The sequence below is a fragment of the Ambystoma mexicanum genome, chromosome 11 (genome assembly GCF_040938575.1).
Source record: "Ambystoma mexicanum isolate Mex_15411 chromosome 11, UKY_AmexF1_1, whole genome shotgun sequence".
In the NCBI taxonomy this organism is placed as follows: Eukaryota; Metazoa; Chordata; class Amphibia; order Caudata; family Ambystomatidae; genus Ambystoma; species Ambystoma mexicanum.
The window spans coordinates 900,720,604-900,733,164 of record NC_090934.1 but is presented as its reverse complement, the minus strand read 5'-3'; the positions used below and the strand labels follow the sequence as shown (position 1 = coordinate 900,733,164).

The window sequence follows — 12,561 nt, the reverse complement described above, 5'->3', positions numbered from 1 at the left end:
TTGACCCTTCTGCTGTGATAAGATGTAGGGGCCTGCTGAAAAAAGTGCCCCGAGGAAGCCCCAGAGAGGTGCAGTGCGTAATACTTCACCAATGAGGAAAATGCCCCCAGCACCCTTGCGCCTTTACATTTTCTCCTGCCTTTCTCCTGAGCAGCATAAATATTGCGAATCCATACTGACGTCTGAGCCCTTTCATGATTGCAATGCTGCAGTTGCCGTCCACCCCTACATTGAAGCTTGTGTACAGGACCTGTGCCGGTGCAACAACAATGAGACATACTCCTTCTGCCTGTGCAACAACTTCGCTGAGTACTCCCGGCAGTGCTCCCACTCTGGTAGCAAGCCTCGGAATTGGAGAACACCAGATCTGTGCCGTAAGTCTGCAGTGGCCACGATTCCGTTAAAACTACTTTCTTAAGGTTTCATCTGACCCACTTCCACGCTCCAGAAGCCCCCGAGATCCCTTTCTCGTCCAGACTCGCTGATATTCTGGGTCAAACGTATCACACGAAATCTCAAAAAAGCCCCGTTTTGGAGATTAAGTCCCACATAGAATGAAGTGGAATGCATCTGAACAGATCACAGCCCCCCCCCCCCCCTCCAAAGACAGACCCTCAGGACATTGCTGAATAATCACAGAGGGCTTGTCCTGGCTGCTTCCAGTGAATGTACCTGATTTATTCCTGGTTCCATGTCTCAGCATCACTTGTATTAAACACATTCAGTGCCCCCTCCACACCCCTGTTCCATGCCAGGTCGCCTCTACAGAGGCCCTCTCTCCGTCCATCCCCCCGCCCCCCGAGCCACTTCGACCTCACTCCTCCTGCCTCTAGCTCCTACAAAGGGTGGGTTTTCGTTTCCCCCACCCACACACCCGACACTTACCTTAATCTCCCGCCACTGCTGCACTTCTCCCTCTTCTGTTTCACACTCGACGTGCCCCACCACACCCACTACACACATCCTACCCACCTGCCTCCTGTGCTCACGCTTGACGTAACTCCCCGGGCCGTGCAGTTCTTTGACGCAATGCAAGTGCATCATGGTGAATACTCGCGTTGCACTTGCAGCGCGACAAAGACACGCCGCCATATATCCCGCTTAAAAGTAATTGCTCTCCATACATACTAGTCCTATAGCCTGGGGTTGCCATGGAAATACTTGCCAGGGAAAAGAGCGACATGAAGCTATTTTCGGAGCATACCACTTATATAAGTGTAGTGGCACACAAAGGAGGGGTCTCCTAATCGTATGTCACCATAAAGAGGCGCCACCAAGGGGTGGCCAAGGGGGGGCCACTGACACCATTATAAGTACATTCCCCCCTGCACCCCCGGCCTGGCTGCCTCTTATGAATGCAACTTCGTGTGCCACCCCAAGTGACCTCATCAGGCCACCCCTATGAAACATATCTGGGGGCGCCACTGCGTAAAGTACGTTTTTGCTACAGGGCGTTTCATTCACTACATTCACGAACCACAAACGTGTGTACATTGTCCACCCATCAGGCAAACAGCCCATGGCTGCAATGGTCAAGGACATACAATTAACACATTTAACCATGTTGTCATTACCCTTTCAGCAATCACATGCCCTTTTAATATGAATTTCGAGGAGTGTGGCACGCCCTGCGTGGACACCTGTTCCAACAACGAGCAGTCAACAATGTGTGACGACCACTGCTCTGACGGCTGCTTCTGCCCTGCAGGTAAGGCCCTCCCAGACCCCCGCCTAAGCTCTGGTACTGCTGTTCTTGAAGGTTTTTCTAAGGAGTTTGGGTGAGGGGAAGCCTTCTGATTTCCGTGGCATTTCTGCAGTGCTACAGGCTAGCAATCCTAGCCAAAAAGCACCAGATCCTTGACAGGACTACGTTTAGAGCCCTGACCTCCGTCCGGTGTCAGGGCTCATAGTCTATCCAGATATATCGGGCATAGACAATAGAGCTAGAAAGAAGTTGTGGGCGTAGAACCATAGTGTTGGGTTAAGTCCTTGGCATGGTAATGTGGCTTTCAATGAACAACACTATTTCATCCACAGCACGTGCTGCCCTGTACTTAAGTATTTCTCTTTTTCATGGCCAGGAAGGGTATTTGATGATTACACTGACATGGGCTGCATCGAGGAGGCAGAGTGCGCTTGTAAATTCAATGGCAAGATCTACACCAAAGGCACGGGTTATCAGACAGCCTGCCACTCATGGTAAATATTCTATCATTTACTTAGTACCAGATGTTCTAGGGCAACAACTAGCCAACCTCTCAGCTAGATCTGCTTTTCCAAATTTCATAGTGTGTTCAGAATGAACCTCTGATCTTGTTCTGGTGTCTTTTGGCCTGAATGTAGCTGCAAAATTCACTTCATAAGTTTGTGAGGGCGGTTGTTTTGGCAAATGGCCCTTGTGCGACTGCATTTCACCTGATGGACCTATTTTCAGCAACTCTTCCAATCTACGGGGCAGTGAGAACTCCTCTAAGTGCCTGTGAAAATCCTTTGCTTTGGCCCTCCTGCTGTGATAAAATGGAGAAGCCCTCCTGAAAAACAGACACTAAGGAAGTTCTTGAGAGAAGTAGTTTGTAATACGTCACCCAATGACCACGAATGTCACTGACATCCTTGCTCCTGTACAATTTCTCCTGGGCAATAGAAATATTGTGAAGCTGCGCTGGCTCCTGAGGCCCTGTAATGGTATAGTTGACGTCCGCTCTTATTTTGAAGCCTGGGATTTCAGGGTTGGTCTGTTTAGCGTACTTTTCCCATCACCACTTTACTCCCCTGAAATTAACAACAAAGACATTTGTGCAGATCCTATTCGTGCCCCAAGTTGGGACCTCTCTGTTCAATCAAGGGTGCAAAGCAGGCAATATGCCCCTCCCTATGCCAAAACAGGCTAACCTCCCGTGGTGTGTCCAGGTGGTAATGCTGCTCTTTCTCTTCAGCACCTGCATTGGAGGCAGGTGGAACTGCACGGACCTCCCCTGCGTTGGGACCTGTTCTGTGGAAGGAGGTTCTCACATCCGCACCTTTGACGAGAAAGACTACAACTTCCACGGAGACTGTAGCTACGAGCTCGCAAAGGTAAACTCAAGACTGTACCATCAGCATTGCTTCTGGTGGAGAGGGATGCATGGGAATGAGCAATTGGTTATGCAATGCTTCTAAAGCCCCCGTTGCAGCTGCAAGACACTGCACATGCAATGTACCCTTTTGATGGATACCCCTTTTCTCAAGCATTGTACTGCCATAAACCAGTCATGCTAAGGGCCTTTCTTCTATAATCCCTTCAACAGTGCTTGATTTGTAAGAAAATAAGTGCCAACGCCCAAATATTTTCTTGCACGTCACTGACACATCGTTGTGGGCAACTCCTAGTCCACTGACGCCACCCATGCCTGCTCCATACAGTACCAACATAATAGGTTTTAAGGCTGCATATTCCACTGGTCCATTCAGGGTGATGGACGCATGCTGTGATTTACAGATACCAATCAATGTAACATAGTGTCTTGAAATAATATAAATATTTAAGTGTTTCTTTCAAACACATTATTGTTAATACTTTGCCCTCATTCTAACAGTGGCAAGTGAAACATTTTAACAAACTATCAATAGAAAATAAGAGCCAACACGCTTTCCTTCTATGGTAAATTATTGGACAAATGCAGGCAAAATTATTACTGAACTGATGAACGCGCTTGTCAAACACTGCAGCAAGATCACCTTCCTTGGTTTGGTAATCATGCTAGGCACTTCTCTTTGATATTGGCCCTTTCACTGACCTTGCCCCTGTGTTGTATCTGCTGGCGGGAGACTGGCCTGTTGTTGTCAACCCACTTTGCTGGTTACTACAGTAGATCATTTGCAGCAATGTCATGCAGGTTGATTGGAGCAGTGTGCAGGCATGGCCAGCCTCAGTGCCCAACATTGTCACCCTCTAACTCATTGGTATTCATGTAAATGTATAAACAGCCATGCCCTGCCAGCCTGGGATATCAAGGTCATGAATAGCAATGAGCAAGACCAGGATGAAGAGACCCAGGTCAGCACACACTGTTTTTTTTATTACTATCACTGACTGACAGTTAAAATAATAAAGTTGCCAAAACACCACAACATAATCAAGCTAGGATGGGAAATAAGTGCCAGGGCTCAGAAATAAGTGCCAGGGCTGAGGCCTGGCAATCCCTCCCCACAAATGAAGCACTGCCCTTCAAACTTCAGCTCATAAGGTTATTACTGACCATCAACGTGTACTTTGTGCCTATTCAACGTTTCTGCCTGAGCTCACCTGTGTTGCATACCTCTCATGCCACGGATCGCACTGCTGTCAATCGTGCATGAGGCGCGGGCGAGGGACCACAGGAAATCTTTAAGCTCTCTGTTGCACTTTTCTTCGCAGGACTGCAGTGGTAACTCTTTCAAGGTCCTGGCAGAGCTACGCACGTGCGGCAAGACGGAGACCGAGACCTGCCTAAAAAGCGTCACCATCAGCCTGAACGGAGGAGACAAGGTAAGTGACCACCTAAAATAGAAAGTCAGTAAGGAGGGTACAAGTCGAGAGAGGCTCTGAGAAGGCCCTTCTAGCCACCTTCTGTTTCTGTGGTTGAGGAGAGGAGGTCTTCCGTTCTTTAAGGTTGTGTGGAAGAGGTCCTGGGTTTTCTAATGGAGTCTCTCAATTAGAGACACATATTGTGATGGAATATTTACGGAGCTCTTGTACTCCCCTGAAAGACATTTAGATTGCACTCAGGTATGCCACTCTTTCACAAAATATTAATAATGTTTGTGCGTCTAGGGACCTATCAGTGAGACCAAACCCAATATCTTAACATTGCCAGAATAGTTTAAGCAGAGATGCCTGTACCTGCGCAGAAACTATCTTCAGAGGTCACATGTTGGAGAGGGAGGGCAAAGGGAGTGGTAAATATGCATTTCAGCAGCTAAAAATGGTGGAGCCCAAATTATATGGGCATGCACACACTATCTTACGGGGTAATAGGAAGGCTGTGTGGCTCTTAGGACCTAACACCCCTTCTCCAGATTCAGTCAATGTGTTTTAACAGGATCATTTTCGCAACTCCTCTGCCTTTACCCATTTGCATATAAACTGGGAGATATTGAAATGTATCACCCTCCAGGAGCTGCAATCTCTACATCCTTTTGTGGATCCATGAGCCACGCAACATGTGGCCTTTGTCCCATTGAGGCCGTTGAGTTGTTCCACTTGGCTACCGCTGCGAGGCTTCAAAGTGGATGCAATGCAAGGGGGGATCAGGGAAGCGATAATAAGTGAGGGACTAGGGGAGCAGCCAGTGTGGTGGTTGCTGGTGGTAGCAGGTTGTGAGATAGAGCAAGGAAGGGACACAAGAATGTTGGTGAAAATCAGAAGCTCAGCAAAAGGATGTAAAACAGATAACATTGAATTCCCATGCCTACAGCCAGACATGTCTTCTTCTCTTTCGCTTTACTTAAAAAAAAAAATTAAAGAAATCTAACTCTGATTTCTGTAGTGCAATTCTACCACCAACGCCCTACAAGAACTAAGTCATTTTTCCTTTTCTGGGTAGGCCAAGTTTCCTAGAGTTTTTGTAACAGATATCTGAGAGATAGACCATAGCTCGGAATGTGAAGTTGAACATGCTCATGAAAATTGCAGACTTCCCATCTCCAGGTGTCGTTCAAGTCCAGGGCACTATTGTGAGTGGCTTTTGAGGGAAATGGGCCATTCGTTTTCATGGTAATTCCTTTACCCGCCAATTGAATATGTGTGGCTTTTCATTGAGAAGTGGTCAGTTTGAGTCAGGTAATTGGCAATCCTGTTAATCATTGTCCTCCTTCATCCCTTAGACTTTCTTCATTAAGCCCTGTGGCACCGTACTCATGGACATGGCCGTCACTGACCTGCCCATCATTGCAGGTGAGTTTTGAAGGACTTCTCAGTGATTCTGTGCTTTGCTTGCCACCTCAAAGGGGGCAGAGTCCCCAAGTTTTACAGCAGTAGCCTCTTCTAAAACTTTGCCCTCCATCTTTTGTGTATGCAGATGGTGCCACTGTATTGCAGCCTTCTAAGTCTTTTATAACTGTGCAAACAAGCAATGGCCTCCAAGTGGAGGTTCAGATAATGCCTATCATGGGAGTCCGTGTGCGGCTGGAGCCACACCTAGAGGGGAAGACATGCGGTAAGTCACACATGTCTCAACGTCTTGTTGCATGCCTCGTTTACTGATCATTTAAAATGAGTGGAACTCACCTCTTTCTTGTTGCTTCCGAAAAAGGTCTCTGTGGAAACTTCAACAAAAACCCGGCCGATGATTTCAAAACCCCTTACGGAGGTGTGGAGGGCACTGGCGCATCGTTTGGAAACCACTGGAGGACCCAGAGTGACTGTCCAACTATCCTACCCAACCATGAGGACCCTTGCTCTGCCAGCGTAGAAAACGGTATGGGTTTTCAAGGAAATCCCAACAACAAAATTTGCTTCAAGCTGCAGGTGGACACAGTCAGAAAGGGGGTTGAGAGTAAGAGTATCCACTAGCTAGCCGATTCCCATTCCCTAGGACTTCTCATGGAATTCCCCCTCACTAAAGTCAAAACCAGTGACATAGGCTATCACATAAATCAGTGAGCAAAACCAGGCATCCTGGCCATGTATGGATCCTGTATGCAAAGAGGGACAATCGGTTACCATTGAGGTATCAGGTTGGTTCACAACTAGCAAATATGTTGGGAAACAAAAAGTAAATTAATATTTAAAAAGGGTAACGTTTTTTAAAATATGTCAATTAGTGTTTCTTCTTTTTATTATTATTATTATTATTATTATTATTATTATTATTATTATTGCAGAGGTTAGCCCCAGAGGCTAGGCTTGATCAGGGGTTCTGTGGCAGCCTCTGTTTCTTCACTATTCCAGACCACACCAGTGTTCAGAGGGCTGCAGGTTATGATGTGATGAATCTTTGTACCTACTGCTGCCTGAAAGCATCCCCACGATACTGCAGAATGAGCACTGTCCTGAATCTCTGGGATTGTAGAATATTTCCCAAGTGCTGGAAAGCCTCCTGGTGGCTCATGCTAGACCCAGTGTAGTGTATGTGTTCCTTTGTGTACACAGAGAAATCTCTAGCTCAGACCCTAGTTGCCACAAATACAATTGTACAACATAAGAATAAAAACCTATGAGGCCAGTGAACCTTGGCAAAATGGTCATCCTCCACTTTAAGAAACAGTGTAACATGTGGCAAGCCTTCCTTTTCCCGGGTCCTGGTCCATTGCAAAATGATGTCAGTAAATGAGAGGAAATAAAGAGACGAATTACATTGCATCTTCACTGAGTAAGACAAGAGCATGCTTGTGGCCAGCAGATGTTTGGAATGTCAACGACCATCATTCCTAGCCGGTGTAGTCAGTGGCGAAAGACCATGGAATTGGTAACCATGGTCCAATCAAACCATGTTTATACCCTGAGACACAGGGAAACTAGAAGCAGGTCATCAACTAGAACTCCATACCCAACTTCCGTGCCGCAGCAAAGACCCAGACCAGTCCATCTTTAGTCATGGCGGCATAACCATAACCAGACAATATACCCCCAGGAAGGTAGAATCAGGAAGAGCATTGTCAGTCACGGAGGCGAAGTCCGTGACCAGACCCGGCTCCTATATAGCCGAAAATCCATGGTATTCCTACGCGCTTGCGCATTGCTATTCAGTCCCTCTACCCCTGCTTGTTACTCTCATCTTTGCTCTTTACTTAATAACCTCTCCTTTATTTAACCATTATAAAGATGCTGAAGTCAGCATTTGTGGCTGCTATAGTAAATGCCACATGGTTTGCCATTTAGTACCCTTTCTCGTTGGTTTGTGGCAGCATGACGGCTGGAGATCGCTTTATTATCACCACAGGGGAATTCAGGGGTAACCGCCTCCTTCCCTCTCCCCTTCTGCAGAGAGGTACGCAGAGCACTGGTGTGAGACGCTGTCCGATCCTGAGGGACCCTTCAAGACATGTCATGCCATGGTGAACCCAAATGTCTACGAGCAGGTGAGGGCTCGTTTCTAACATCAAATGTCTGCATTCACTTCTGGTGACAAGAGGGGGTAATCGATAGGACCATTTTGGGCTCTTTTGAGAAAACAATATGCTTGGTTTTAAAAATCATTACACATCTACAGAACCCCAGACTATATTTGACCAACAGGTTGAAGCTCTTGTTGTATGCCCCCTTATAGTTTATATGACCACCATGTTGGGGTTCTCCCCGGAAAAGGTGAACGCCAGAACATGCCTGCATGAAGCAGAACACACTTTTTTTAGCTTTATATGTAGCTTTTAATGTTCTTACATACTAGCATAGGACAATTGTCCGGTTGAGGCTCCTGATATTGTCATGATTTCCCCAGCTGAAAGTTAGTGGAGTGGCCATGACGCATGTGTAGAGCATGACCTCCTGCACTAATGTGTGAGAGCTAAGAACAAATCCTGGCCTCGCGAGTAACAGTCTTCACATGTCCAATACCCACCACTCCAGTTATGAGTTGATTGCAATTTTATTGGGACATTTTGATATATTCTGTTGAAAGAGGCTCTGTGTGTATTTCTAATCCATTTTTTGCAATATTCCAAAATTCAGAATTGTATATTGCAAGGGTGAGGCTATAATCTCCCCAAATGACACAAACATTCAAGATGGCGGAATGGGGGAGTGCCTCTAGGAAAGTGTAAAGCGTCCGCTTGTTAGATTTAAAAGTGATGCATGAGTCATTTAGATCCAAATTGAATTAGGTGTTGGGGCTGACAATAACAATATTCGTGTGTGTGTGTGTGTGTGTTTGTGTGTGTGCTTGTGTGTGTGTGTTCCTGTACGCTTGCCTTAGTAGGACCAGGTTACGCAGCTTAAGTCTTGTCCAGCTACTGGCAGAGAAATGAGGCGAAGAAGTGGCAAGGGCACTGATGGGAAGATAACTTGTGTGTGTCAGCAGACTTGCATTTCATTTCATCATTAGCCCACCTTTGGTAAATGCACAATTCCCAAATAAACGCAAAAGTGCCTCTTCCCCACCCAACCCAACACATTAGGGATATTAAAACCATTCCTCCTCCGCGTAGAGAAGTTTCCATGTGCTAATTTTCTTTTCAAAATTATCTTTCTCAATTATTCCTTCTCACTTTATTGGTTCTGAATTATTTCTCCTTAACATGTTATGCTTTTGCAATCATTTCTTTTGAGAGTTTACTGTCGAATATAATTTTGTGTTCACGCCTTTTTAATTAATGTTATCTTTTGTTGTTGTGGGGATTTTTGATATTGTGCCTTTTCGTTGGTTCCTAGTCAGGGCCCAGAGGGAGACCCGCAGTCCTCTAACATCTATGTTTCAAAATGTTCTTATGATTAAGAGAAGGGGATGTGATTTTCGAGGGAGCTATTTTCCTAAGAAGCATATTTTTTAAAGCAAAATGTTTACTGAAAAGCATTATTAGAAAGTTATTTTCATATGTTGTGTCTGTTAGGCAGAAACCTGTGCAGTTCCCTCTGGGACCACTGCAAAAGATTTAGGACTACAGGTGTTTGGCAGTAAACCCACTTGGTAGCAGTCTGTACCACACAGATTCACTTGGTAGCTGTGGCTGAGCAGTCAGACTTCCCTCAAGAAGAGTTAGGCAGTATACAGAGTATTCACAATAGGTCAAGAGAACACAATAGAACAAGTAAACACTGACCAGGGCTTGGTGTAAAAGAGATAGAATTATTTATTTAAAACCACATCTAGAAAAACACACAGGCACTAATAGTAAGCAATTAAAAAACACGGTCACTAAAAGATATACACTCCCTTAAAAGAATATTAGACAAGTCTTAAGTAAAGCCCCACTTATTTTCAGACAGCGGTGAGCGCTTAACGTAGATGGCACTCTAATCATTCGTTTTAAAAAGGGAGAGAAAAGCAGAGAAGAAATTGAAACAGATCCCAACACTTTTTCACGAACACAACAAGAGAGGAAGGCAAAGGAACACCATGAATTCAGAGTCAGTAGGCCGGATCCGCTTTAAGAGGATCAAAATGAAATGTGTCCAAGGTCACACGGTTGCAGTGCACAAAAGTCTTGTAACGGTTCAAAAAGGAGTTGGATCAAAGAAAGGGACCAGTTAGAGGGTCAAGGCGGCCAGCGCAGTCCAGAAGGTTAAGGAGTTATTATTACCTCGTAGCAATCTTTAGAAAGGGAGGCCTGGCGGACACGGTACCTTAAAGTGGTGAGAACACTCCAGCGGGGGCAGTTGTTCCTGGCAGCGGATGCAAGTCGGTGCTTCGTCCGGGGGAAGAGAGGATCTCGTCGGGGAGGAAGACAGGAGTCCGTTGCACTGCCAGGGAAGAAACCAGCCGCAGAGTTTCTCAGGTACAAGGCGCGGTCCGTTGATTCGCGGTTCAGTGGTAACTGGCTATCTGGCTGCCGGGGTGCTTGGCACGGGCAGTTCGACCACAAACCAGTCTGGGGTACGAAGAAAAGAAGATAAACTGGTTGTGCCCACCAGTCAGGGGAAGAAGCCTCTCCAGCCGGGAGATCTTCTCTGTAGTCGGGAAGTGGTGAGTCGGTTCCGCAGGGCTCCACCGGTGGTGTCGTCGTCGTAGGTCGGCTCAGCTTCTCCCTCGTCGGATTCTCAGGTCTTGTGGCGACTTCTGAAGTTCCAGTCCCAAAAGCCCTGCTTTTATACAGCATACCCCCATTCACCCAGCCTAGCTGTCAATCAAACATGCTAAGTGGTGAGCTGGCCGGCTCACCACTTGGGCCAATCACACAAGAGTGTGACTTGAGTTACAAGGTAACTCAGTCCAGGGTGCCTAAACCCCTCCCACACACCCTGTGGCACCCAGGCAGAGTGGCACCACTTTTGGAGGCTTCTGTGGAGAAGCCCGCCAAAAAGTGGAACAAAGGGCTCGACTTGGGTTGGAGTTACAGAAGAGAACTCAAACGCCATTTTAGAATCGAGTCCTGGCAAAAAATACCAACTAGCGAATTAATATTAAATAAATAAACCGGCGGTATGTTCGAGGCAATGAGAATTAAATAATTAAAGTTGGTAGCCTCGAACAATGGGAAAATCCCATAGGGACATATTCGCGGTCAAATATAAAAAGTAGTATCCACTGCCAGCAGCCAAAACTCGATCAGGGGGGACAGAGACGTGCCCCCTCGACTAATAGGCCCCGGGGCAATCGAATTGCCCCCACCAGTACGTCCACAATATGATGGTTTGTACTGGTTTCTGTTAATAATTTGGGACTAGTAAAGCCAATGGTGACTTTACATGCCCTGGGAGACAGGATTCAGTCCCAGGGTATGGAGTCTGTGGTGGGGTGTCACTACGACACTCCTGTGTTACGGCACGGAGGGTGCTGTGTAACACACATAGTAAAAACACAGGAGACCCTATGGAGTAAAGGACCCCATAGCCCATAAAACACATTAACAGTCAAAGGAACACCATTAATCATGTCCAAGAGTGGGAGAAAAAGAGTCTCACTCTTGGCCGGAGAAAAAAACAAACTCCAGAAATCCAGCAAAGCTGCTGGGGGACTCACTAGGTTAGGAAATTCAGCCTAAAGAGAGATTTCTCCCTAACACTCGCCCCCCCCCCCAGACTATGGGACAGGAGGATTTAATCCACTCCTGGATGAATCTCATACCTCTAGTCGATGACATACATCCTAGAGAGACCAACAGCATTTTGGTGGTGACACCCTGACCTGAGCTCAATGGTGAAATCAAACCCTTGCAGGCAGATTGACCATCTCAATAGTTTTGGGTTTTCCCCTTTCATTTGCATTAACCATCTCAAGGGTTGGTGGTCAGTCTGAATGACAAAAGTAGATCCATACAAGTATGGCCTAAACTTCTTCAGAGCCCACACAATAGCAAAACACTCTTGTTCAATGGTTGCCCACCTTGTTTCAGGATCCTTCAGTTTTCTACTGATGAAGCAAATGGGGTGCTCCCTACCTTTCCCATCCAGACTGAGGACTGCATCTATTCCTACATTTGAAGCATCTGTTTGCACAATGAACGTTTGGTGGTAGTCAGGAGCTCTGAGTACTGGGGCTTGGCAAAGAGCCTTTTTCAGGGTTTCAAAGGCCTGATTGCATTCCTCATTCCACCTAACCTTTTTAGGGAATTTAGGAGAGGAGATGACATTCAGTGGAGAAGCTATGGACCCATAGTTCTCAATGAAATTCTTGTAATACCCAGTGAGACCTAAGAAGGCTCTCACCTGGGTCTGAGTAGTAGGTGTTGTCCAATTTTGCACAGCTTCAATCTTACTGGGCAAAGGCCTTTTTTTCTCCACCTCTACCTCATGTCCAAGGTAGACCACTTTACTCTGTCCAATCTGGCATTTACTTGCCTTTATGGTCAGATTGGCTTTTCCAAGAGCCTGCAAAACGTATCTCAGGTGGTCCACATGTTCTTCCCAGGAATTGCTGAACACTGCTATGTCATCCAAGTATGCCATGCAGAAGTCTTCCATCCCATTCAGAACCTGGTTTACCATCCTTTGAAATGTAGCAGGTG

General features: G+C 46.3%; 1 protein-coding gene across 1 annotated transcript in view; it reads left to right on the top strand.

The window, feature by feature from the left end:
• LOC138505064 (mucin-19-like) overlaps positions 1-12,561 on the top strand; it is a 424,600-nt gene that overhangs the window by 16,331 nt on the left and 395,708 nt on the right. Inside the window, exons 8-16 of the mRNA XM_069625388.1 lie at positions 155-374; positions 1,583-1,708; positions 2,082-2,199; positions 2,937-3,075; positions 4,397-4,507; positions 5,845-5,914; positions 6,039-6,176; positions 6,273-6,437; positions 7,946-8,040. Of these exons, the coding sequence (XP_069481489.1) occupies positions 155-374; positions 1,583-1,708; positions 2,082-2,199; positions 2,937-3,075; positions 4,397-4,507; positions 5,845-5,914; positions 6,039-6,176; positions 6,273-6,437; positions 7,946-8,040 (1,182 nt within the window). The remainder of the gene's footprint in view (positions 1-154; positions 375-1,582; positions 1,709-2,081; positions 2,200-2,936; positions 3,076-4,396; positions 4,508-5,844; positions 5,915-6,038; positions 6,177-6,272; positions 6,438-7,945; positions 8,041-12,561) is intronic.